The sequence below is a fragment of the Spermophilus citellus genome, assembly GCF_964194105.1.
Source record: "Spermophilus citellus genome assembly, chromosome: 4".
Lineage (NCBI taxonomy): Eukaryota > Metazoa > Chordata > Mammalia > Rodentia > Sciuridae > Spermophilus > Spermophilus citellus.
The window spans coordinates 116,752,961-116,779,389 of NC_138185.1; the positions used below are offsets into that span (position 1 = coordinate 116,752,961).

General features: G+C 38.2%; 1 protein-coding gene across 2 annotated transcripts; it reads left to right on the plus strand.

The window, feature by feature from the left end:
* The first annotated feature begins 279 nt into the window (after nucleotides 1-279).
* On the plus strand, nucleotides 280-19,329 carry CIAO2A (cytosolic iron-sulfur assembly component 2A). 2 transcript variants are annotated; one of them, XM_081291358.1, is made up of 5 exons: nucleotides 285-614; nucleotides 5,124-5,288; nucleotides 11,802-11,851; nucleotides 14,554-14,599; nucleotides 18,579-19,329. In XM_081291358.1, exons 1-5 carry the CDS (start codon nucleotides 455-457, stop codon nucleotides 18,674-18,676), a joined length of 519 nt encoding a protein of 172 aa, XP_081147484.1. In that variant the 5' UTR covers nucleotides 285-454; the 3' UTR covers nucleotides 18,677-19,329. The 2 variants fall into 2 exon arrangements, with proteins under 2 accessions (XP_081147485.1, XP_081147484.1); XM_081291359.1 differs by lacking the exons at nucleotides 11,802-11,851; nucleotides 14,554-14,599; nucleotides 18,579-19,329 and adding an exon at nucleotides 5,468-5,619 and having other exon boundaries at nucleotides 280-614.
* Nucleotides 19,330-26,429: the final 7,100 nt, after the last annotated feature.

The following is a 26,429-nucleotide window of genomic DNA, read 5'->3' on the forward strand; positions in this document are numbered from 1 at the left end:
TTAAAGCGTGTCTGTGTTACAAAACAAGTTCTCCTGTTCCCTACCTCTTCAACATTCATCTTTAGTTTATCCCGGGTGCTGAGTGAGGCACTCAGTGACGGGTAGCAGACCGTTACATTCCACCCCCACCACGAACTACAAATCCCAGAATACAGTTCGCTGTCTTCCAAAGAAAACGTCCCCTACATCCCAGCATGCAATACTCCTCAAGGGTCGCGAGGAAGTTTTCTTGTCCCGCCGAAACCGAGCAAAGCATGCAGGGGCATGTAGTTCTTGCGTTTCCCTTCCCTAGGTCCTTCGCGCTTGTCTGTCCGGTCCCGCCTATTCTCTGCTCCCCTAAACCTTTGCACTTGTCTTGACCATTTGAGGATCAGGAAGTTGATAAATCCTGAGGCCTGCTGCAGAGAGACGGTGGCTCAGATAGGACAGTCGCCAGGAATGGCGGAGCGTCAGAATGGAGTGGGTGTTGGGGCTGCTTTCTTGGACGCTGAGCAGAGCCCGGTGGCCCTTAGGCCTCTCTGAGCAGGGAGCTGCCCGGTGGCCCTTAGGCCTCTCTGAGCAGGGAGCTGCTCGGCGGCACCGGATCATGGAAGAGAAAGCGCTAGAGGTTTATGGTAATTAATTTTACCCAGTGCAGCTTTTGGCGTTGTATGTGGAATTGGTGGGGGAGGCGAAGGGAATGAGGGCCTCACCTGAGGGCTGGGAGTGGACACCTGTTTTTTTGCCGGATCTAGTGGATGGGAAGCGTTTTCTTCGGGATCCTAAATCACCTTCTAGCAGCGGGCTCTTCCTAAACTTGGGGCAAGCTGAGTCTGGTAGTCTTAACCGGCTTTATTTCTCTTCTTTGCCATCCATGCCCTAGTGCCTAGTGTGGATTGAAATTACAAGAACTGTGGGCAGAGCAGAGGTCAAGGGTGCTCAGTTAGGAAGCAGAGCTGTCTTGATTACACCCCTTGAGTTTTCTTCCTTCCCTAGCTCATGGACTCGCACTCTCACCACTTCTGTGGGCACTGCTATGATTGGGGACTGGCCCAAGGTCACAGCCACTCTTTTATATGACAGATTCAATACCCATAGGTCCCAGAAGACGACAAGATAGGCTTCTTATAGCAAGGCCTGGAATTTACAGTTCATTAACACAGTCAAACTGTGTTTTATATGTATGCATACATATATACACACATATATGTGTTCTCCACTGTATATATTTAATAGTCCCCTCTTGGGACTGTCTTCAAAATACAGATAAAGAAACAAAGGCTTAGAATGGTTAAACGACTATTTGGAGGTCACACTGTCAGTAAGGAACTAAGCAAAAATTAAAGCCCATGTCTTCTTATTCCAAAGGTGCACTTTTGCACTTTTCACTTCACAATTGCTATTCCCCCCTCCCCTCTCTCCTTCCCTCTCTATCCCCTCTCCCTCTCTCTCCTTATGTAGTATTATTTTTGAAAACCAAAAAAACTCCATATCAGAAGAGATCTAACTATAACAATACAAATGTAACTGGGGCAAGGATATAAGCCAGTAGAAGAAAGTGAGGGATGGGAAAGACCTTTGGAGTTAGTCTGGTTTACTTTTCTCTTGGTAGAAGCTGGAATACTTAACCCCAGCCAAATGGTAATTATGGGTGTACTGATCTCCACAAAGCAGATGAACACATTCCTGTCCTGCCAAACCTTTATCTATAGCTTTTAGGAACTGCAGGGCCCTGGAGACACAACTTTGGAAGACAGATGATTCTAGTCCTGACACTTAAGAGAAACCTATATATGCAAAAATATAGTATGTAGTAGAAGGCATGGACTTCAAAAAGAGATATAGAAGTTCATGGGAAGATGAGAGTCTCTGAGGGAATCTGAAAAGAATTTAAAAGAAGGAGCCACTTGAGTTGAGCAAGAATAGTTGGGACCTGAATATGTAGTGGGTCAAAAGGGCATTCTAAACCCAGGAGACTGGAGCAAAAGTATGGAGATTGGAAGGTAACATAGCTAGGGAAAAGGAGATATATGGAGCTAAAGGGCAGGTTTTGAGGTTACAGGTGGAGGTGTGGCTGAATGTTTTAGATAGGTTGGAATTGGATACTGAAGCTTTTAAATATAAATGAAGACTCAGTATCAGTGCAGAGCCGTGGAAAAATTTTAGACACAAGGAATGTGAGGAGAGCAACATTGATTTCTTTTAAAAGAAACCAATCCAAAACTTCTGAAACCACTAGAAAGCTAGAGAAGTTAAATAAGGAGTGAGATTTAACTTCAGGGTTTAGAGGCATATAAAGAACATAGTATAAGCGTACAAATCTGTAATCCCAGCTATTCAGGAGGGTGAGGCAGGATTGCAAATCTGAGGCCAGCCTTAGCAACTTAGTGAGACTGCCTGAACATTAAAAACAAACAAACAACAACAACAAATTATGTAATTCAGGTGTAGAGCATCCCTGGGTTCAATCCCCAGTACATGTCTCTCCCCCTCCCCCCCGCAAATACCAAATAGTACAACTTGGGCAAATGAACCATACAGGGAGAAAGTCTGGGGAGGGTAAAAAAAAACACTTTCAAAAAACCCTGTTTCTATAAATCCCATGATAACACAGCTCCTGTAAGAGAAGCTATATCGTCTTACCTGCCTATATTTTAAAATTCCATTTCTCATTAAGAATAAGCCCAGGAGATAGCTGGGGAGAAGGTAGAGTTTGATTGATTTTTCCCAGTAGTATTTCTGATTACAGGAGAGCTATAAATAATAGAACAAAGCCTGAGGCTTAAGATCATCAAGCCTATCCTACCTAAAATTCTACTTTTATCCTTTATATATCATTGTTTCTTTTTTTATCATTTTCTACATGTAACCTCAGTGAGAAGGGAATCTTGTCCACTCCATGACCAACCCAGGCTCCCACATTTTGGGGGTGGGGGGTACCAGGTACTGGGGCACTTGACACATCCCTAGCCCTATTTTGCATTTTATTTAGAGACAGGGTCTCACTGAGTTGCTTAGCACCTTGCTTTTGCTGAGGCTGGCTTTGAACTTGCTATCCTCCTGCCTCAGCCTCCCGAGCCGCTGGGATTACAGGCCTGCACTACCACACCTGGCCAGGCTCCCACATTCTTAGTCCCATTCCCTTCTGCTTAAATTTACCAGTATCCCCCTCCCCCTTTATATTTTCAAACCTCTCTTACTGTGTTTGATCCTTCTCTTTGGGTTATATAACTTACTCAGATTTCTTCTATCCTTGTCTTTGTTCTAGCTTTCTTGTAAAGCTAGAACTGGTCTTTCTCTGCCCTTTTATCCCCACTGCCAAGGCCCTAGGAACACATTTTCAGTTCCTACTTACTTCTTTTGCAAGCTGGCTTTGGCCCTTTTCTGCTGAAACTGGTATTATTATTTTTTTAAATAGTACTGAGGATTGAACCCAGGGGCACTTTACCACTGAACTATATCCTCAGCCCTTTTAATTATTTATTTATTTATTTATTTATTTTTTGTAGTTGTAGATGGACAGCATGCCTTTATGGTATTATTTATTTTTATGTGGTGCTGAGGATTGAATCCAGTGCCTCACACATGTGAAGCAAGTGCTCTGTCACTGAGCTACAGCCCCAGCCTCTGTATTTTTAATATTTGAGACAGGGACTCACTAAGCTGTTTAGGGCCTCACTAAGTTGCTGAGGCTGGCCTTGAACTTCTGATCTTCCTACATCAGCCTCCTGAGTTGCTGAGATTACAGGCATGTGCCACCACACCTCTTGAAACTGCTTTCTTGTAGTTAACTTCCTCGGTGACAAATCAAAGATCTGTTTTAGCTCTTGTCAGCTTAATTCAACATTTCATGTTTCTTCTAGCTTTTCTTTCTCATTCTAATCCCTAAATGTTCCCAAGGATCCCATCCCTAGATTTCTTTCCCTTTATACAAATGATTCTCAAACTGAGCTACACGTAAGATAACCTGAGAAATTTTTTAAACTCTCAGTTCTAAGACTGTACCCTAACCAATTAAATCAGAATCCCTCAGACATTAGTTTTTGTTTCAAGGGCAAAGTTCTACTCAGTCTCTGTGAATCCCATGGATTCAACAACCAGTCTAGTTTGGTATCCTTTTAAACCCTATGGCACAGTTCAACATTTGCTGGAAAATTCCATTGGCTTGCCTCTTACACACCTCAAAATCACTATGTATCATTGGCCCCACCCAAATTTCTTCCTTGTTTTGTTTATTTTTATTCTATTGGTGCTCTCTTTGACACTTGGACCTAAAATCTGAGTCTATATCCTTGTCTTCTGCATTCAAAGGGGTGACAAATGCTGTTGATTCTGTCTCTGAAATTACTTCTTCATCTGTCCCTTCCTCTGGTACCATCATGTGCTGATTTTAGGGCCAGCTTTTTCAGTTAATATCACTAGCTCTATTCTTTTTTTTTAAATTTTTTTTGAAAGAGAGAGAATTTTTTAATATTTATTTATTTATTTTAGTTATTGGCAGACACATATCTTTGTTTGTATGTGGTGCTGAGGATCGAACCCAGGCCGCACGCATGCCAGGCGAGCGTGCTACCACTTGAGCCACATCTCCAGCCCCTCTAGCTCTATTCTTTAATTCTGAGTCTGGTAGCTGGTGGATGAATCATCAGCTGACAACACAGTGCTATTCATGTCCCTTCCTTGTTCCCAGTATCTTAAGGACTGCCTGATGCCTGTAGCCAGTTATAAAAGACCCTTGGTGGTCTGGCCCAACCCTTATATTCTAATCTTCACTTATGCTGGATTCTAAGTAAATGAAACTTGACATATTACCTATTTCTATAGGCTTGATTTCAAATTACACTTCTATAAAGCCTAAAACAATATTCTTCCAATCCAGTAATTCCTCTTGAGTTCCCATAACACATTTCCCATTCTTATTATATTCTCTCTGCAATGTTGCTTCCAAGAAACTCAATGTGGTCTACTAATGATCCAAGAAAATAATTGTCTCAAAAGGAAACCAGTAGTAGAAAATCTGTCAGAAGCCTAAAAATTGCTGTAATACTTGCTTAAAAAGAAGTCAGTGCTTAGAATTGGCAAAATCATTCCTATTTAGAATATTCATATCTTAATGTAATACCTTGTCTCTGATGATTTTTTAGATTTGATTCGAACTATCCGGGATCCAGAAAAGCCCAATACTTTAGAAGAACTGGAAGTGGTAACAGAGAGTTGCGTGAAAGTTCAGAAGATAAATGAAGAAGACTATCTGGTTATTATCAGGTTCACGCCAACAGTACCTCATTGCTCTTTGGCAACTCTTATTGGTAAGATTATACGTGCATATGTGTAAATTCTAAATTATTCATGTGACATTGACTCAAAATAACAATTTGTATCATGTATCACACTTTATGGTTTACAGAATATTTTCATTTATTCTTCTTCTGTCATTTTCACAATTAGCACTTGAGACAGTTAAAATACTATTATCTTCATTTTATAGATGAGGAATTGGAAACTCAGAGAGTTCAAATCACTTGCTCGGAATCCAATAGACAAGAAATGGTGAAGGTGAGACTTAACCCCAAGTCTCCTGACTCCAAATCTCTTTCTCTAGTTATCTCTCAGTATTTCTCTTAGGTATGCATGGTCACAGTTGACAGAGGGCGGATATAGGATAGATGTTCTAGTTGTGGACATTGAATGGCTGCTGTCAGACTAGCCCTGGTGATACCATCACCATCTTCTCTGTTCAGCTTCTCTGTTGCCTTCCACATAGTATGAGCATGAAAGTGTTAGAAAGGTTATGTTTTTGTTAGTTTGTTTTGGTGGTGTTTGACATTGAACCCTGGTCTTTCATATACTCTAGAAACACTCTTCCACTGAGCTATTTTCTGAACCCTCAGAAAGGTTTTTTTTTTGGTTTTGTAGTTATTGGGGATTTAACTGGAGGTTGCTCTACCACTGAGCTATATCCCAAGACCTTTTGTTTTGAGACAGTCTTGCTATTGCTGAGGCTGGCCTTAAACTTGCAATCTTACTGCCTCAGCCTAGCTGGGACTACAGGCATGTATCAGTGTGCCTGCTTCTGGAAGGGTATTTTTTGAAGCAGGGTATTTTTTTCACTTGAGGCTGCAGTCTCAATATTTTGGATTAATTAGCAGTGCTTTGAATATATATGTTGTTATAAAGAATTTAAAGGTAATATAAAGGAATATTCCATTTGGTTTCTTTGAATTTGTACTTATTATAAAGAATATAAAGGAAATTTATTTCAAACTAAATGTTCCTCAGTAGAGGATTGATTAAATAATTAATGATAATAAATATAAACAAAGGAATACTATGCAGTTATAAAAAAGAATGAAGAAACTTATTAATAATCAGTACTTACCTTTATGACATACTGTTAAGAAATAAAAATAAGCATAGTATTGCTACTGTTTACAGAAAAAAGGGCAAAAATAGCCAAATAGCCATATGTGGTGATACAAGCCTGTAATCCCAGTGACTTGGAAGGCTCTGGCAGGAGAATTGCAAATTCAAGTCCAGTCTGGACAACTTAACCAGACCCTGTCTCAAAATAAAAAATTAAAGGGCTGGGGATGTAGCTCAGTGGTAAAGCACCCTGAATTAAAGCCCCATTAGTACTATACATTCACCAAAAAAAGGAAAAAAATAATTTATATTTGTATGTATAGAAAGCCTCCATAAAAAATGAATAGCTATAATGGGTATAAGTGGGTAATAGTGGTGGTCGGAACTGGACAGATGGGGGACAGGATGAGATAGAGACTTTATATTGTCTTATGTTTAAATTTTCTGAACCATGGGAATAGATCATCTGTTGAAAGCAAACAAGTTTATAAAAATTGAAAAGGTGAGTAGTTTGTTATTGTTCGCACCATTGTGATTTAGTCCCTTTCTCACTAGTTGACTTAGATTCCTTTTATTAGTGGTTTCCAGCATATAAGCCATATCTTGAGGGACTAGAATTTCTGTGTATACATAGGTGTTATTTCAGTTATTAAAATTTTAGGGCTGGGGATGTGGCTCAAGCGGTAGCCGGCTCGCCTGGCATGCGTGCGGCCCGGGTTCGATCCTCAGCACCACATACCAACAAAGATGTTGTGTCCGCCGAGAACTAAAAAATAAATATTAAAAATTCTCTCTCTCTCTCTCTCTCTCTCCTCTCTCACTCTCTCTTTAAACAAAAAAAAAGAAATATTAAAATTTTAATGCTAGGGGCTAGTAGAGCGCTCGGGACCTAGCACAGGCGGGACCTGGGTTCAATCCTCAGCACCACAAAAATATAAAGGCATTGTGTTGTATCCATCTACACCTAAAAAATAAATAAATAAATATTTTTTAAAAAATTTAATGCTAGGAAGAGTATTATTGAATGCATAGTTATTTTTTGTCAATAGAGAATTTCTGAACCAACAGATATTGGATATACTGCTACCATCTTGAGGAAGAGGGGGTATCTTAAAACACTTTGACAGATGAAAGTCTTTAAAATAGCATCCAAAATAGCAAATTCATTTTTAAAATATTTTTTAGTTATTTATAGTTATTAGTTATTAGTTTTATAGTTATTAATTATTTTTTTTTAGTTTATTTATTTTTATGTGACACTGAGGATGGAAACCAGGGCCTTGCCATGCTAGGCAAGTGATCTACTGCTGAGCCACAAACCCAGCCCCGCAAATTCATTTTTTTGAAGTAACATTTATCTGAATTATAAAGTGGTATGTTTATTGTCAATCATTGTGAAACTTCACAACAAAAGTATAAAGAAGAAAATAAAATCAGTTGTCATAAAAGAATATGTGCTTTGGGTTAAAATCCCAGCTCTGTCAGTTCTCCCATTTTGTAGCCTTGGGCAAGTTACTTAACTTTTCTTAGCTTCTTTCTTATCTGGGAAACAGGGACAGTAAAGATATTTAGATTTGTAAGGGTTAAGAAATAACAGCATAAAATATATTATTATTATTATTTTTGGTGCCTTATGCATGCTAGGTAAGTGCTCCACCACTAAGCCACACACCCCCCTCAGAAAATGTTTTCATAGTATTAGTCTTTAATTACATAGTCATATAGGTTACATGATAATCATATCTATATAATTATTACAACTATTTGGATTGCTTCTAGCCTTTCACAATTATAAATAGTACTATGATGAGCAACTGTATACATAAATATTTTTATAAATCTGATTATTATCTCAGGATAAATTTCTATAAGTGGAATCATTGGGTCAGTTAGTCTAAATACATTTAAGCCTTTGGCTTATATGGTAAATACTTATCAAAAAGCTTATACTCATGCTTGTCTTGCATTCATGAGGCACTGGGTGTGATTCTCAGCACCACATAAAAATAAATAGATAAATAAATAAATAAAACTCCACCCCAGGAATTAAAGAAATAATTCCATAGAAGAAAATATTATCATATATAAAATATTTATAATAAATTTAAAATAGTGAAATCTGGAAGAAACAATAACATCTATTAATAGGGAAATGGCAGCAATGTAATGTGCTTTCATATTGCTATTGAACATAAATATAAGCAAGGAATCAAAGTATCTGTATGAGAAATATAGACTGGGCACCATGGTCCACCCCTATAATCCCAGCTACTTGGAAAGCTAACACAGGAGTATAATGAGATCTTCTTGAAATTACAAAAAAATAAATAAATAAAGTACTGAGGATGAAATACAGTGGTAGAGTGCTTTGGGGTTCACTCCTAAAGTACCAAAAATAAATAAATAAATGAGAGAGAAAAGTATATGAGAAGATTTAAATGATAAGTTCAATTTGCATCGTGAGTTCAATTATAGAAAAATTTATTTATGGAACAAATAGAGAGTGAATGAAATAAAAGTAACGCCTATGTGAGGATGCTAAGATGACATAATGGTTGATATTGCAAATGTTTATATATACTGAGCAAAGTTTTTTGTCAATTTTCTTGGCCCTTTTGATATGTGTTTCATTTAAGATTCTTGGCTTTTTAGAAGGCAATGTAGTAGGTATTCCAGTCAACACAGTTGGAAAACTCAGTGAAGAAAGTCCTATTTCTGTGTTGAGGGACATTTCTTATGAGCAGATAGTCCCAGTAGAAAAGGTACCAGAGTGATAAAAGTTCTAGCTTAGATTGTCACCTACTCAAAAGTTACCGTGGTGAATGATTACATAGACAAGAAGACTCAAAGAGATCAAGTGAGTAGGCAGAAAACCAGTTGATGATCATTTATGTTGACATCTAGAAAGAATGACTGTAGGCAGCAGTGATCCTATCAGAAGGGCATAGGATTTGGAGTCTGAAGTTGTGGGTTCAACTTATACCTCTGCTACTTGTTAGCCATCAGATGTTGAACAAATTGCTGTAAAATGCAAATGATAGAACAGTAAAGCTAATGTTTATTGTACACTTGTGTGCTGGGTACTATTTTAAGCTTGTTGCTTAACAGTTTATTCCCAATAGCAGCTCTATACATTGGGATACTAATATAATACCTGTTTTACAGATGAAGAAACAAGCTCAGAGAGATTGAGTAACTTGCCCAGGGACACAGCTAATGTATAGTGGAGCCACATTTCAACCCAGAGTATCTCAATTATGATGTAGTGCCTTTCTTGAGGATAATGATGCTCAAGGGAGTGCTTTGTGGGTGCTGGGGTAGAAGCTCAGCGGTAAAGCACTTGCCTAGCATGTGCAAGGCCCTGGTTTCAATCCCTAGCACCTCAAAACAAAACAAAAAGTGTTTTGTGAATTGTAAAATAGTTATTAATTTATTTTATGGGTGAAGCATTACCCACAGCAATGAGATCACATATGGATGCTCATATGGTACACAAATAAATTAAGGAAACAATGTGGGGGCCAGGAGAATAGAACTCTCCTGCATATGCTTTAAGGCAGATCCTCTAAAGGGAGACTCTGTTAAGGAAATGATGTCTTTTCTTTAGAGTCCTCTAATATTTATTAAGAACTACTGCTTGTTTGTTTTTCTGATGCCAGGGACCAACTGTAGGACCTCAGTATGCTAGGTAAGCACTCTACCGCTAAGATACACCCTTAGCCCCTAGAATTACTGTATTTGAGGCTCTAAGCTGGGCACAGTCTGATTATATCTTAGCTAATCTTTTTCCCTATTCTGGAATCTTTCAAAAGATTCTGTTGGAAACTTAATGGTACTTATAATATAAAAAATAGGGAACAGGGTTGTGGCTGAGTGGGAGAGTGCTTGCCTCTCATGTGTGAGGCCCAGGGTTTGATTCTCAGCACCATATATAAATAAACAAATAAAATAAAGGTATTGTGTCCATCAACAACTAAAAAGTAAATTTAAAAAAATTAATTCATTCATTTCATAGCCTCCCAAAGATAGGTAGTTGGACAATTATACTTTGCTATGTTAGGATGGTTTGGGGTTTTATTATTAATGTTTGTTTTTAATAAGCCAAAATACTAATAAATTCTTTTATAGCATAAAAAGCCCTTATCATTAGTTGGGACAGGAAATAAACTGCTCTAAATAGAAGGCTGTAAAATTAAGGAAAGGAATCTATTTGACTCTTATTTTTTCGTGACTTATTATTGAAGCACTTTCTCTTCATAATAAGAGCAGTCTGATTTATCTTCTGTTGTCTAAGAGTATGGATTTAGTCAAAAATTGATTTGAGATTGATTATGTTATGTGCATCTATAAATATGGCATAGTAAATCCCACTATTATGTATAATTATAATGCACCAATAATAAATAAATATTTATTTATTTATTTTTAACTTGGAGATGCAGGAGAAGTTGGACATTGGCACTGAGGATCTGTTCCAAGTCCAGTTTTAATTACTTTTCTTTCATTCTCTTTCTTATTTATTTATTTATGTCGTACTAGAATTGAACCCAAGAGTGCTCTATCACTGAGCTGTTATCACCAACCCTTCTATTTTAAAATTTTACCTTGAGACAGTGTCTTGCTAAGTTGCCCAGGCTGTCCTTGAACTTGCAATCCTCAACTAGAGAAAGAAATTATGAAACTGAGGCTTAGCTATGGTGACAAACTGAACTTCAGTGGAGCTTGTTTTAGGATAGTAATTATTTGTAGTTTACAAGCATAAAGAATTCCCACTTCAAGGGCTGGGGATATAGCTCAGTTCATAGAGTGCTTGTCTTGCATGCACAAGGCCATGGGTTCAATCCCTAGCACCATTAAAAAAAAAAAAGAATTCCCACTTAAAGAAGTTTCATTTGGCCCTTTTTAAATGACTCTTACTTGGTTTTATAATTTTTTATTTATTCATTTTTTTAATGTGGCTGGGGATTGAATCCAAGGCTTCCAGTGTGCTAGGTAAGGGCTCTACCACTGAGCCATATCCCCAGCTCCTTTTACTTGTTTTTAAATTTTTGCATTGCCTAGCTTGTTGTGAACATTCAATAAAGTTTAGTGAATTAATTGACCTTTGCTAGAAGGCTAATTGATATAATAGAAAAGGCATGAATTTTGTAGTGGTCCTGGGTTCGCTTCCCAATGTGACAGCTTGGGCAACTTACATTGAGACTGGTTTCATAATTTGTAGAATGGGGTTAGTAATGCCTAGTTTACTGGATTATCATGAGTAATACATAAAATTGTGTATTAATTTTCCTAGCATGGTGCCAAGCTAGGGCACCTTACTACCTTCTGTGCTGGATTTAGCAAAGCACTTTTTTAGTTCCTATATTATATGAGAACACATAACACAGCTGTATGGTTTTTTTAAAGAATCAAGAAGAGATGAAGAAATAATTAGAGGATTTCTTTTTCCTCTTCCACAGGGCTATGCTTAAGAGTAAAACTTCAGCGGTGTTTGCCATTTAAGCACAAGGTAAGAAAAATGTTTCATTCTTGTCTTGAACCCAGGGACTCACACATGCTAGACATGTGCTCCACAACTAAGCCACATCTGCAGCCCATGTTGTTGTATTTTATAACTGCTCTGTTCCAGATATAATTCATACATATTATATAATTCACATATTTAAAGTATACCATTCATTGGGTTTTAGTATATTCATAGAATTGTGCAGCCCTCACTCTAATCAATTTTATATGTTTTCATCACTCCCAAAAGAAACCCTATCCCCATTAGCAGTCATTTCCCTTTTATTCTGAACCCTCCTCCATCTCTGGGCAATCACCTATCTATATTCTGTCTCTATAAATTTGTCTATTTTACATACTTCATTTAAATGATATTATACAATGTAGTTTTTGTGTCTGACTTCTTTGTCTTGGCATGTTTTCAAGGTTCTTTCACGTTTTAGCGTGTATCAGTGTTTCCTTGCCTTATAATATTCCATTGTATGAATATGCCACATCTTATTTACCTCTTTGTCATCTATTGGACATTTGCTTGTTTCTACGTTTGTCTGTTTTGTTTTTAATGAAAAATGCTACTCTGAACATTTGTGTACAAGTTTTTGTATGGGCATGTTTTTGTCTTTTCCACCTAGGAATAGAATTGCTGGGTCAATAACTCTATGACCATACCATTTTACATTTTTACCAGTAGTTCCAATTTCTCTGCATTCTCACCAACATTTATTATTGTCATGTCTCTTTTTTTTATGTGTGTGTATGGTACTGGGTATTGAACCCCGGGCCTTGTGCATGTGAGGCAAGCACTCTACCAATTGAATTATATCCCCAGCCCTGCTCAGATTTTTTTTTTATGGCCTAAATGCAGTTGTTTTCAGAGAATGTTCATAAGAAGCTAAAAGAAATTATATTCAGCTGTTGTTGAAGGAAATATCCTGTAAATGTCAATTAAGTCCATTTGATTGATAGTATGAATTAACTCTGTAGTATCTGTGTTGATTTTTATGTCTGGATGACCTGTCAGTGTATTGAAATCACCCAGTATTATTATATTGGGGCCCGAGACTTTATGTCAAATAGTGTTTGTTTTATATAGTTACGTGCACCAGTGGTTGGGGAATAAATATTTAATATAATTATATTTTCTTGTTGGATTATTCTGTTTTCTAATATATAGTGTCCTTCTTTGTCTGATTTTGGCTTGAAATTTACTTTGTTAGATATAAGAAGAGCTACTCCTGTTTGCTTTTGGGTTTCATTTGTATGTAATACCATTGCATCCTTCACTTTAAGCATGTGGATGTCTTTGCCTATGAGGTTTGTTTCTTGAAGGCAGTGTATAACTGGGTCTTGTTTCATCATTCAGTCTGAGTTGCACATAATTTTTAACCAAAGTAAATGAAAGTGGAGTTATCCTATACCCATGGCTTCTGGTCTAGATAACAATGTTATGCCACTAGGAAATTGTGTATGGTACTTTGTCTTTTAAGAGAGATTATATGGGGGCTGGGGATGTGGCTCAAGCGGTAGCGCGCTTGCCTGGCATGCGTGTGGCCCGGGTTCGATCCTCAGCACCACATACCAACAAAGATGTTGTGTCGGCCGAGAACTAAAAATAAATATTAAAAATTCTCTCTCTCTCTCTCTCTCTCTCTCCTCTCTCACTCTCTCTTAAAAAAAAAAGAGAGATTATATGAAATGATCTCTAAGGTCCCTTTAGCTATAATAGATTATAATTTTTTTTCATGAAAAGGATTTATCTCAGTAGTGAATAAGTAAGAATTAGTTCATATGTTTCAGTGTTCTGTGGAAAGCATGCTTTCTTTTCTTTTTTAATTTTTTAGTTGTAGATGAGCATAATACCTTTATCTTATTTATTTATTTATTTTTATGTGGTGCTGAGAATTGAACCCAGTGCCTCACACATGTCAAGCAAGTGCTAAGCCACAAGGCCAACCGTGAGAGCATGCTTTCTTAACCACAAGATTTGCAGTGATTTTGTAGGTTGTCTCAAAAGCTCTAGGGCTTAGAGGCTAACTCATTTGTAGGGGTGCAGCAGGGCCAGGAGGAATAGCTTAACCAATATTATACTTGAGAAAAAGTGCAGCAAAATAATAGAGGATAAGAAAAGGAAGATGCTAAAATTGTATATATTGTGATCCTGTTTTTCTAAAACAAATAATGAAAAGAAACTTCCAACTGTGTGTGTGTGTGTGTGCGCGTGTGAGAGAGAGAGAGAGAGAGAGAGAGAGAGAAATGTATATAAGTCTGTATGAGTATAGAGAAAAATATCTAAGAAACTACATGAATACATGAAATTGTTAATGTGGCTTTCCCTGGGAGTGGCGCAGGAGGTGGTTTAGATATTTATTTGGAAAGAAGTAGAGTACAGGGGAAATATATTCCTGAATAAAACAACACACATGAGATTTCATTTGTATAAAATTGTGTTTATGTGTATTCATTAAAAAAAATCATGAAAATGCCCCCTGCAGGATCTCCTCAGTTGAACAAAATATTATTAATTTCAGTCTTTGTTTTAGAAAAGAATGTGAGTGATTTGAGCCTAAGTCTTTAATGTCTGAAACAGGATTTAGGCTTTCATCCCAAATTCCAGACATGTAGATTCTTGAGTCCACTGCACATTCTGCCTCACTCTGTCATCTTAGAATGCTCTAATGTTTTGTTTCTATTATTTTTTCTTTCTAGTTGGAAATCTACATTTCTGAAGGAACTCACTCAACAGAAGAAGATAGTAAGTGAATCTGGAAATATTGAAAACAACAACTACAGATAGTATTTTAGATTGGATACTGGGTTATTCTACCACCCAAATATCTACTGGATCACTTACAGTATACTGTCAGTTATTTGGTCCTTATTCACAGACTGTAAAATACAGGCATTTGAAAGTGGTGTTTTTTTCAACCAGGACTCTGGATGAACTGTAGTCCGTGGATATTAACTGGCTTGGGCCAGAGACTGAACATCTGTAAATGGTATCCAGCTCTAGGGACCTTGACTTTTGAGCTCAAGGACATAATTCTGTTCTTTGATGGCAGGTAGAGAGTTGTGTACTTCAAATTGGAGGTCTTGTGATAAAAGCATTAGGGAATTGGAGTAGGTGCTATCTCTTTGAGTTACTGTGTTAGAATAAGAGTGGAGAATCTTTTTTATGTTTAGAATCTCTAGCCTACAATGAGAAATCAACAAATAACTGCTTAAAAATCACAGAGGTGGGGAGTAGGGTCGTGGCTCAGTGGTAGAGCGCTTGCCTAGCACGTGTGAGGTTCTGGGTTTGATCCTCAGCACCACATAAAAATAAATAAATAAAATAAAGATATTGTGTCCAATTACAACTAAATTTTTTTTTTAAATCACAGAGGCAGGATTTGGGAAATGCAAAAGAGTTCCAATTGGTCTGTGTCTCAAATTTTTTAAATTTATTCTTTTTAGTATAAATAAAAAATGCAGAATGTATCTTGACATATTATACAAACATGGAGTATAACTTATTCTAATTAGGATCTCATTCTTGTGGTTGTACATGATGTGGAGTTTCACTGGTGGTATCTGTATGTTAAATTAAAAACAGAATTCTGAGCCAGGTTCAGGGATACATGCCTATAATCCCAACTATTACATATGCTTATAATCCCAGAGGGTAAGGCATGAGTATTTCAAGTTTGAGGCCAGCCTGGGCAACTTAGCAAGACCCTGTTTCAAAATAAAATTTTAAAATGTGTAGGAATGCAGCTCAGTGGTGGAGCATTTATATAGTGTGTACAAGGTCCTGGGTTCCATCCCCAGTACCACAAAGATATAAAAAATAAATTAATTAATTAAAAATGAATACATAAAAACAGAATTTTGTACAAATGATAGAGCACAATAATTAGAAATATATATATATATATATAAAATGTATGGCTATACTAAGCTTTCATCATTAAATTAATTGGAAAGGCAAAAGACATGAGAAGAAGAGATAGCAATATAGAAAGCAATAGTGGGGCTAGGATTGTGGCTCAGTGGTAGAGTGCTCATCGGCACATGTGAGGCCCTGGGTTTGATCCTCAGCACCACATATAAATAAAATAAAGGTATTGTGTCAACTACAATTAACATTTAAAAAAAAAAGATTTAAAAAAAAAAAAGAGCAATAGTAAGGTAGGTAGGTAGGTAGAAAAAGACAGTGACTCCACAAGGCTGGAAGAGATTTATCAGAGGAAAAATAAAAGTACAAAGAAAAGAGATGCAGAGAAGAAAACCTCCTACTTTCACAGCAACAATCTGTTGAGGAAACATTTTGAGTACTGTTATGAAAACTATAAGGTCATGTCCTATTTTCAAAATTCCGGACTTATAGATCATCATTCTCCTCATGGGCTGAGTTTATTCAAACCCTATAAACTGAGGGCTTCTACCTCTAATTTAAAAAATAGTAAGCTGGAGATGTAGTTTAATGGTAGAGCACTTGCCTGGCATGCTCGAGATCCTGGATTTGATCTTGCCACCAAAAAAATAAATAGGTAAATAAACCATGTACCGTGGTACGTGCCTGTTGTCCCAGCTACTCAGTAGGATCACTTGAGCCCTGGAGTTTGAAGCCATCCTGAGCAAGACCCCATCTCAAAAAATTAAATAATAAAGTAATAAAGTAAACTTTAAAAGAGTTTAAGTACCCTTAATCCACTCACTTTATCCTTTTTTCCTCATTTTTTAATTGGTCCATTATAGTTGTGCATATTGGTGAAATCTGTTGTTACATATTTGTACATGCACACAATACAACAATATAATTTGGCCAGTATCATTCCCCAGCATTTCCCCTTTCCCTCCTCTCCTTCCCTGGCTTTTTTTTTTTTTTTTTTTTTTTGTACTGGGGATTGAACTCAGGGGTGCTCTACCACTGAGCTACATCCCCAGCCCTTCTTATTTTTTTAAATTTTGAGATAGGGTCTCACTAAGTTGCTTAAGGCCTTGCCAAGTTGCTGAGCCTGGCCTCAAATTTGGGATTCTCCTGCCTCAGCCTCCCGAGTCTTTGTGATTACAGGTGTGCACCACCAGGCTCAGCCTTGGGTTATCTTTTTGAAAGTTCTCTAAACTATAGGACTGTGTGTGTGTGTGTGTGTGTGTGTGTGTGTGTGTGTATGTGTTGCTAGGGATTGAATCCGTGGCCTTGTGCATGTGAGGCAAGCACTCTACCAACTGAGCTATAGCCCCAGCCCTAAACTATAGAATTTTATAAGAATAATAGTATTGAGTTTTACGATTTTGGTTTTTCATTTTTAATTGTTTACCGAATGCTTTCTATGTATCCTCAAAGTTAAACTGTTGAGATATGTACCTGCCCATGTAGAGCCTACATTTTCATAGAAGAAATAGAATAAGTTGTATTTGTTGACACAGGAGTGTGTGTGTGCGTGCACGCTTGTGCATATATGTGTGTGCACATGCATGTATCAGTACTAGGGATTGAATCTAGGGTTTCACAAGTCTAGGCAAGCACTGTACCATTGAGCTACTTCCCCAGCACTTTAAAAAAAATTTTATTTTTGAGACAAGGACTTGCTAAGTTTCCCAGGCTGATCTTAAATTTATGATCCTCCTGCCTTAGCCTCTTGAGTAGCTGCGGTTACAGGTATGTGTCACCATGCCTGACTGTGAGTGTGTTCTCTACATGAGAAAACCCAGAAAAATCAATTCTCATTAGGAATATGGATATCTCTCTTTTGAACTCTTCTATTAAAATCACTATTAGTGGGGGCTGGGGTTGTGGCTCAGTGGTAGAGCGCTTGCCTAGCACGGGCAAGAACCTTGGTTCAATCCTCAGCACCACATAAAAATAAATAAATAATTAAAGATAAATATATAAAAAAGATCACTATTAGTAAATTGTAGACAACAAAATGAGCCAATAGCTTTATTATGTGAAGATCCATGCAAGCTGATTAAAAAAAAAAAGACCCAGTAGATTAATAGAAAGAAATATTATCAGAAAATTCACACAAGAAGAACTCATCAGTAAACATGGAAAATGTTCTATCACTCTTAATCAAGGAAATGCAAATTACAGTGATAATATGGAGCTATCTTTTACTTCTTGTTTTGTATGTGCATTTAGGTGTATTTGTTTTTATTACTAAAACCAGCTATTGGCAAAATTATAGCTAATGTATTGTTTTTGAAAATGTAAATAGGTAAATAATTTTGGAAAAAATTCAGTAATACATATCAAACCATAACAATACTTTTACCCTTTGTTCTCACAATCACATTTTAATTTTTTTGTAAAAAGAAGAAAAAAGAAAAGGCAATAATTTTAAGTTTTTTAAAAGATCTTAACTGGATTTATATTTTATTCTAGATCAGGCAACATGCAGAAAACTTTATGCTTAAAGTTGTTTATTATATTTAAGTATCCTGTAGTTTAGAAAATAGGCTTAAGGGGAAAAAACAGCCATTTCCAAAATTGTGTTTACTCTAAATATAACTGTATAGAAATGGCCAACAATTGGAAATAAAGAAATTTAAAATAGTTGTAGTAGGGTTATGAGTAATATTTTTATTTTTAAGTCTGCCTTCTAGTCCTTGGAAATTGAATTTAAGTAGTCAAAAACAGCTTTAAATTCTCAAGGAGTTAAATTCTTTGTTTTAGTAGGCTAATAAAAATACTGTATGGTCCTCTGTATTGACATAGTTCTACTAACTTTTGTTTGTGTGTTTTGCAGTCAACAAGCAGATAAATGACAAAGAGAGAGTGGCAGCTGCGATGGAGAACCCCAACTTACGGGAAATTGTGGAACAGTGTGTCCTTGAACCTGACTAATAGCTGTTGTAATTACTGAACTGTAATTATTTGATAGATTTGTTTAAACTCTTTGTAAAATGTATGAGACTCATGTTTAATACATAAATGATTTGTACCTCAAAGCATTTTTAAAAGGATTATTTCCAAGCAAGTTATAGTTATAAAGTAGGACCTAATTTGTTCAGTGAATAACATTCTCAGGATTTATAACACTTAAGTGATCAGACAGAAAAATATTTTCTAGTTATTATGGTGTAAGATGAGTTACTATTTTTCTGATGCCCATTCTGATACAACTACTTTTCATGTCAAGTCTCTATTGTGCCCAAATGTATTTGATTTAAATCATTACTGTAAAATAAATAAAACAGATGATTCTTATAATGTTTCACTTTAGAATTTTGTTGAATTGTAAATTCCACTGTAAGTGTCAATTCCTCAAAGATATTTTCAAAACTTTATTTTGCTGATTATTATATAGTATCAGATCTAAAAACCAAAAGGAACCCTTAAGATTGGACCCTGTGGGCTGGGGTTGTAGCTCAGTGGTAGAGCGCTTGCCTTGTATGCTTGAGGCCCTGGGTTCGATCCTCAGCACCACATAAAAATAAATAAATAAAAATAAAGATATTGTGTCCAACTACAATTAAAAAATATATTAAAAAAAAAAAGATTGGACCCTGCTTTTCTTTAAGGAAAATCCTGGATACATTTAAATGGAAGGAACACATGTGAAGGTCAGCTGACTTACACAATTTTGAAGATCAAGAAGTCCCCCAATGGGCTGGGGATGTGGCTCAAGCGGTAGCGCGCTCGCCTGGCATGCGTGCGGCCCGGGTTCGATCCTCAGCCCCACATACCAACAAAGATGTTGTGTCCGCCGAGAACTAAAAAATAAATATTAAAAATTCTCTCTCTCTCTCTCTCTCTCTCTCTCTCTCTCTCTCTCTCTCTCCTCTCTCACTCTCTCTTTAAAAAAAAAAAAAAGAAGTCCCCCAAAGGCCTAGAGATGTACCTTAAAGAGAGTGGGCTTACCTAGAGTTCAGAAGGTCCTGGGTTTGATCCCTAGCACTGAAAAAAAGAATCCCTCCAAGGGGAGCATGTAAAACATGTTTAGGATGCTTGAAACTCTGAATTTAATTCTTAGCACCACCAAAATAAATAAATAGATAGATAGATAAAATAAAATACAAATGTCTCCCAAAGAAGTTTTTATTAAATCAATCTAAATGTATGGTCTATTCTTTATTTATATTTTGTTCAGTTTATTTTAGGGGTTAATGGTCATTTGAAGTGTAGCAGGTTACAGTAGGCAGCCTTCAAGATAGACTCCAATGATCCTCACTTCATGGTGTTTGTGCCCTTGAATATAGTCTCTTCCATATTGAATCAGAGCTGACGGTTATGCCTAATGTGGAATGGCAGAGGTGACAGTGTGTAACTTCTAGTCTAGATCATAAAGGTGTTGCTACTTTTGCCTTTGTCTCTTGGATTGCTCATTCTGCCAGAATCTGGCTGCCATGTCATGAGAATATTGAAGCAACCCTATGGAAAATTCTACAAGGAAAGGAAGGGAGGACTCCCACCATGAACTAGCACCAACTTGCAAACCATGGGAGTGAACCATGTTGGAAGTAATCTCCAGCCTCAGTCAGGTTGACAGGTTGACTGGAAACTCATCAAAGAAACCAAAACTGCTGGGATAAGCCACTCCCAAATTCCTGACCCAGAGAAGCTCTGAGAGATGATAAATACTTGTTATTTATACTTCTAAATTTTGGGGGCTCTTTGTTATGAAGCTAATGTAGAAGGTATACCTGTGCTGAGTGCCAATTCTCATTATGTCAGAAGTGGGAGGGAAGTGACATCTCTAACTACCTGTCTATAAATGAGAGACTCAGAAAATTGGTGCCCCAATCCAGCCTAAGAAAGAAAGTGGAGCTGTGCTGAAGGCTGGGGTATGACTCCTACCTCAGAAACCTAGAGAGCAAGAGAAGGCAAACGTAATTATTTTGAATGCAGAGTCATACCTGAATGTATTTCATGGACCCTGCTGTGGAGTCATATTTGACATAGTCCAGTAGCCGTCATCAGGGCCAACGAGACCTTAGCAGATAACATCTGGACATGTAACTGCCTGGTGCCTTGGGACTGAGTGAAGATAGCAGCCAGGGTGGAAATGGATCTGCCAAGATCAAGAGGCTCAGTAGAAACCCCTGGTGAACCTGCCAAGAGAAAAAGCAGCTCTTATCACCAGGTAGGCCTGGAGAGCACAAAGCCAACTAGCTAAGTAGTAACTGTCCTATCTCTTTAGAATTTCCCTTGCTTCCAACTTTGAAGGCAGTGGTAGAATAACTTCCAAGTCAAGAGTTAGGAGGACAGAAAAGGAACCGTCCATCTCTCCACTGTAGATCTGAGCCTGAAGCAAGCTCAAGTTGGCAGATTTAATGCCAAGTGTGTAGTTATGACTATTAGTTGTGACCAGATACTTTTATGAAATGGATTGTATGATTTAAAAAAGTGACAGGAAGTGGTTGGGGTGTAACTTAGTGGTGGAACACTTGCTTAGGGTACAGGAGGCCCTGGGTTTGATCCCCAGTTCCAAAAAGAAAAATGACAGACTTATCTGACAGAAATCCTGTTTCTTTTCAAATCTACACCCATGGGCAGAGGAAATCATGCCCTCTCAACAAAGCTTCAAACCATAGTGGTAGAGGTGGGGTGAAATTACAACTAATTTCTGTGCAACATACTGGTTATAGAAGTTCTGTTGAGAGGCTAGGGTTGTGGCTCAGTGGTAGAGCTCTTGCCTAGCACATGTGAGGCACTGGGTTTGATCCTCAGCACCAGATAAAAATAAAGTTATTGTGCCCACGTACAATTAAAAATTTAAAAAAGAAGAAGAAGAAGAAGAAGAAGTAGTAGTAGTAGTTGTGTTGAAATCATTCTGACTTCTGCTGAGGCTCTGTACTGTAGGGATGTCTCAGCACAGCACTTTCCTTGTGTTCTTCCTTTCCGTTGAGATAATACTAGGTTTGTGGAAATGTGTCAATTCTCAATCTTTGGCTATAAAAGTTCCCATTGGCTCCTCTTTTTTTCTCTATTTCTTTAAAAATCTGTTGCCCAGCTTACAGAAGTAATGAAATGTTCCTAATTTTTATGATTTGGGGATTTTTACTTAAGGATTTGCTAGTTTATATTAAGATATGCCTTTGTGGGGTGCATGCCTGTCATCCCAGCATCTTAGGAAGTCAAGGCAGGAGAATTCAAGGTCAATCTCAGCAATTTAGTGAGGCCCTAAATTGAAGGCCCTAAGCAACTTGGTGTGACCTTGTCTCAAAAAATAGAAAAGGCTGGGATGTGGCTCAGTGGTTAAGCACCCCTGGGTTCCTGGGTTTAATCCCTATACCCTCCCCCCCAAAAAAGATATGGCTTTCATTTTTATTTATTTATTTATTTTTGAGATGGAGGGGGTGGTCTCAATGTGTTTCCCAGGCTGGCTTCAAACTCCTAGACTCATGATCCTCCTGCGTCAGCCTCCTAAGTAGCTGGGACTACAGGTATGTACCATTGTGTCCAACTTGTGTTCCTATTTTTTAATCATCATTTTAATGTCTTCTTTCTAAATTATAAATCTTTCTGAATTGCAAATCAAAGTTTCTTAGAATCAACATTTCTTTCTTCATGGCACCCTGTGGGCCAGACCAGGGCAGGAGTTAAGTGTACAAGTTGTATGCCCTGTTCATATTCTCCCACCTAATGCACGATGTATTCTATTTGATCAGCTGTCTGCTTCTAGAAGATATAACAGGCATCTTCAGAGGAGGTTTTGGGCTCATGGACCAAGGTTCTTTGACATTGTTGGGGCTCAGAAAACAGTTCTCCAAATTGTAGCACTTTGGCATGCTGAATACTTCGAACTAAAGGAGATTGAAAGTTTTAGAAGCAGTCTTTCCAGTCTCCTCCTGCTCTCCTATCACCTGAGGCCTCTTCTCCCCTGAAACAGTTATAAAAAGTGAGAATTCCTCTTCCCTAAGGCAGGTTGTAGAAACTAGAACCCCTCTTCACCAAAGCAAGCCACATAGCCTAGAAATATTATGTATAATTTTCAGGGTTTTTAGCCCTCATTCCCTCCTGACCAGGACAAGCCAAGAAAGGAGAGAGCCAAGAAAGAAGAGGGCCAACTGACCACCCACACCCAGCCCTCCCTTGCCTTCAGAGGCGTCAGGGAAACCAGTCAAAGCAGGATCTCGTTTAATGAGAGAACACACACAGCTAATGCAGTGTACAGGAGCCAATCAGAATAAAGGTCATCAGGGTGGGGAAAGTTCACATGTACACCCATCCTACAGGCAGTAATGGGAGACACGAACTGTCCAAGAGGGCAGAAGGGTTCTGAGCCTATCCTAGAGGTGGTCCAATTTTTCATCACAACCCATGGCAATGCCTTCTGGTTGATCACCAGGCGCTATCTTAGCTACATGTGGCCCCAGGACCCGGAAGCGGATAGCAGCCAGCAAGTTAGATTTTCCTCTTTTCTGATACAACATGCCCTACATGTTGCATGCCCTACATCAACTTAGGTTTCCTCCTTTCTGATGCAACATGCCCCACATGTTACATCATGCCCTACACATAATATATAACATTTGTATATTTATAATATAGAATATTACATGACATAATATAATGGCATTTAAATTATATATCATATAATATTCTATATTATATTATATTCTGAATCTCTACTGTCTGTGTTGGAGCTGACCATAAAGAAATTCTCTGTCTTACTTTATGAAAGAAAAGTGACCACAACACTCGGAGCAACCAAAAGATCTTTATTGCAGCAGTGCAACAAAGAGAAAGGAAAGAAGGAGAGAGAGAGAGAGAAAAGGAAAGAGAAGAGGAGAGATGAAGAGGGAGAGAGCAAGAGCAAGAGAGAGACAGAGAGTGCGCGCAAGAAAGAACGAGAGCAAGAAAGAGAGAGCAAGAGAGAGAGAGGGGCCTGGCAGGAGGGAGTTTTTATAGCCCAAATCTAATGGGGCCTCTGGGTCTGCAAGCTGCCTTGTTGGCCCAAGGGGGGGTTAAGTGTTCAGCCTTGAGCGGGGTTGAATGTTCAGACTTGAGGCAAACAGGCGATAAAGGACCAGATAGAGGGGAGTTTGAGTGCCTGGGCTATCTTGCAGCCAACATCTGTTCAGCCTGCCCTGCAGACAACACAGTTCAGCCTGCTCTGCACCCAACACTTTGTCTGATGGTAGGTCATAAGACCCTTGTTTCTGAGGGGCCCTGTCTCATACCCAGGAAGAAGGAATACTGCAAAGAGAAGCCAAGAAGAATCTGAACAGACAGGCCTCACTGGATTTTCCCCACTCAGTCTCTTAGCATTAGATCATATTCTTTTGTCAAATCACATTTTTATATGACTGACCACTCTTTTTAAAAATTATTTATTTATTTATTTTTGCATTACAGTTCTTAATACACCATTATACCATGATTTATATAATCTCTGATTATATATAAGGTATGTTGACACCAAATTCACATCTTCATACATGTATTTTGTATAATGATGAGGGTCTCCTTTCACCGTCCATGCTATTCCCCTTCTCCCTCCCTTTCCCTCCCACTCCTATGCCCTATCTAGAGGTAATCTTCCTCCCTTGCTCTCCCTCCCAACCCATTTTGAGTCACCCCCCTTATATCAGAGAAAACATTCATCATTTGTTTTTTTGGGATTGGCTAACTTCACTTAGCATAATCTTCTCTAATGCCATCCATTTCCCTGCAAATGCCATGATCTTATTCTTTTTTATTGCCGAGTAATATTCCATTGTGTATAAATGTCACTTTTTTTTTTTTTATCAATTCATCCACTGAAGGACATCTAAGTTGGCTCCACAGTTTAGCTATTGTGAATTGTGCTGCTTTAAACATTGATGTGGCTGTGTCCCTGTAATATGCTGTTTTTAGGTCTTTGGGTGTAGTCTGAGAAGAGGAATAGCTGGGTCAAATGGTGGTTCCATTCCCAGTTTCCCAAGGAATCTCCATACTGCTTTCCAAATTGGCTGCACCAATTTGCAGTCCCACCAGCAGTGTATGAGTGTACCTTTCCCCCCCCATCCTTGCCAGCACTTGTTGTTGTTTGCCTTCATAATGGCTGCCACTCTTAGTGGAGTGAGATGGTAGTTTTAATTTGCATTTCTCTGATTGCTAGAGATGATGAGCATTTTTTTGAATATCTGTTGGTTGAATGTATGTCCTCTTCTGAGAAATGTCTGTTCAGATCCTGGCCCATTTATTGATTGGATTTTTTTTTTTTTTTTTTGGTGCTTGTTGAGCTCTTTATATACCCTAGAGATTAGAGCTCTGTCTGTTGTGTGAGGGGTAAAAATTTGTTCCCAGGATGTAGGCTCCCTATTCACCTCACATATTATTTCTTTTGCTGAGAAAAAACTTTTTAGTTTGAATCCATCCCATTTGTTGATTCTTGGTTTTAATTATTGTGCTATAGGCATCTTATTAAGGAAGTTTGGGCCTAGCCCCACGTGATGGAGATTAGGGCCTACTTTTTCTTCTATTAGACGCAGAGTCTCTGGTTTAATTCCTAGATCCTTGATCCATTTTGAGTTGACTTTTGTGCATGGTGAGAGATAGGGATTCAATTTCATCTTATTGCATATGGATTTCCAGTTTTCCCAGCACCATTTGTTGGAGATGCTATTATTTCTCCAGTACATGCCTTTTGGTACCTTTGTCTAATATAAAGTAGTTGTAATTTTGTGGGTTTATGACTGACCACTCTTCATTGAATCCAAGCATAACAATAGAACAACAGGGTCCTTGGGTCTTCTTTTTGTTTATTTGTTTTTTGTTTTGGTACCAGGGATTTGAATCCAGGGGTGCTTAACCACTGAGCCACATCCCCAACCTTTTTTATATTTTCTTTTGAGGCAGGGTCTGGCTAGGTTGCTTAGGTCTTCCCTAAGTTGCTGAGGGTGGCTTTGAACTCATGATCCTCCTGCCTCAGCTTCCTGAGCCACTGGGATTATAGGTGTGTACCACTGCATCCCACCTGGGACTTCATTCTTGAAGGCTCCTATATTGCCCACAACCTGAGCTGGCGGGCGATGGATTCAGGATCACTCCGTGTGAATTGGATTGGCAATGAAAAGACCACACAAACACAGAAATATCTTTTTGAGGGGTCAGGGATGGCTCTGAGCCCTCAGGTGTCAGCCCTCTGGTGTCAGCCCTCAGGTGTCAGCAAGGGGAGCAAGGGAGGCAAGAGGCAAGAGAGCTAGCTCATCCCGAACCCCTGATTTTACTCAAGGCTAAGGGAGCGTGCTCAGCTCTTGTTCAGGGCGGCCCCTAACATGTGTCATGTAAATAAATTTGCTATGCTTTTCTCCTATTAACTAGATCTGTTGCGGGTGTGGTGGCTAGGACCCTTATGATTTTGAGGAAAGATGTCACACCTTTTCCACTCCTACGCTTTTTGTTGGGAATGTTCCAAATACTGTAAGAGGGTTCGGATGACTAATGTCTACTACATTAATAAAATTTGAAAGTGAATTTGAACTGTATCAGTTGTCATACCCTCTACATACCAGTGAAAAAGAGAAGTACCTATATGTGCCTTATGTATTGTCTAGTCCATCTCTGGCAGAGGTTGACAAACTTTTTTTAGAAAAGTGACAAATTGGCAATATTTTAGAGGGCTGCAGAAAAAGAGGAAGGGGGTGGGGGAGAAAGAGAGAAAATAGTG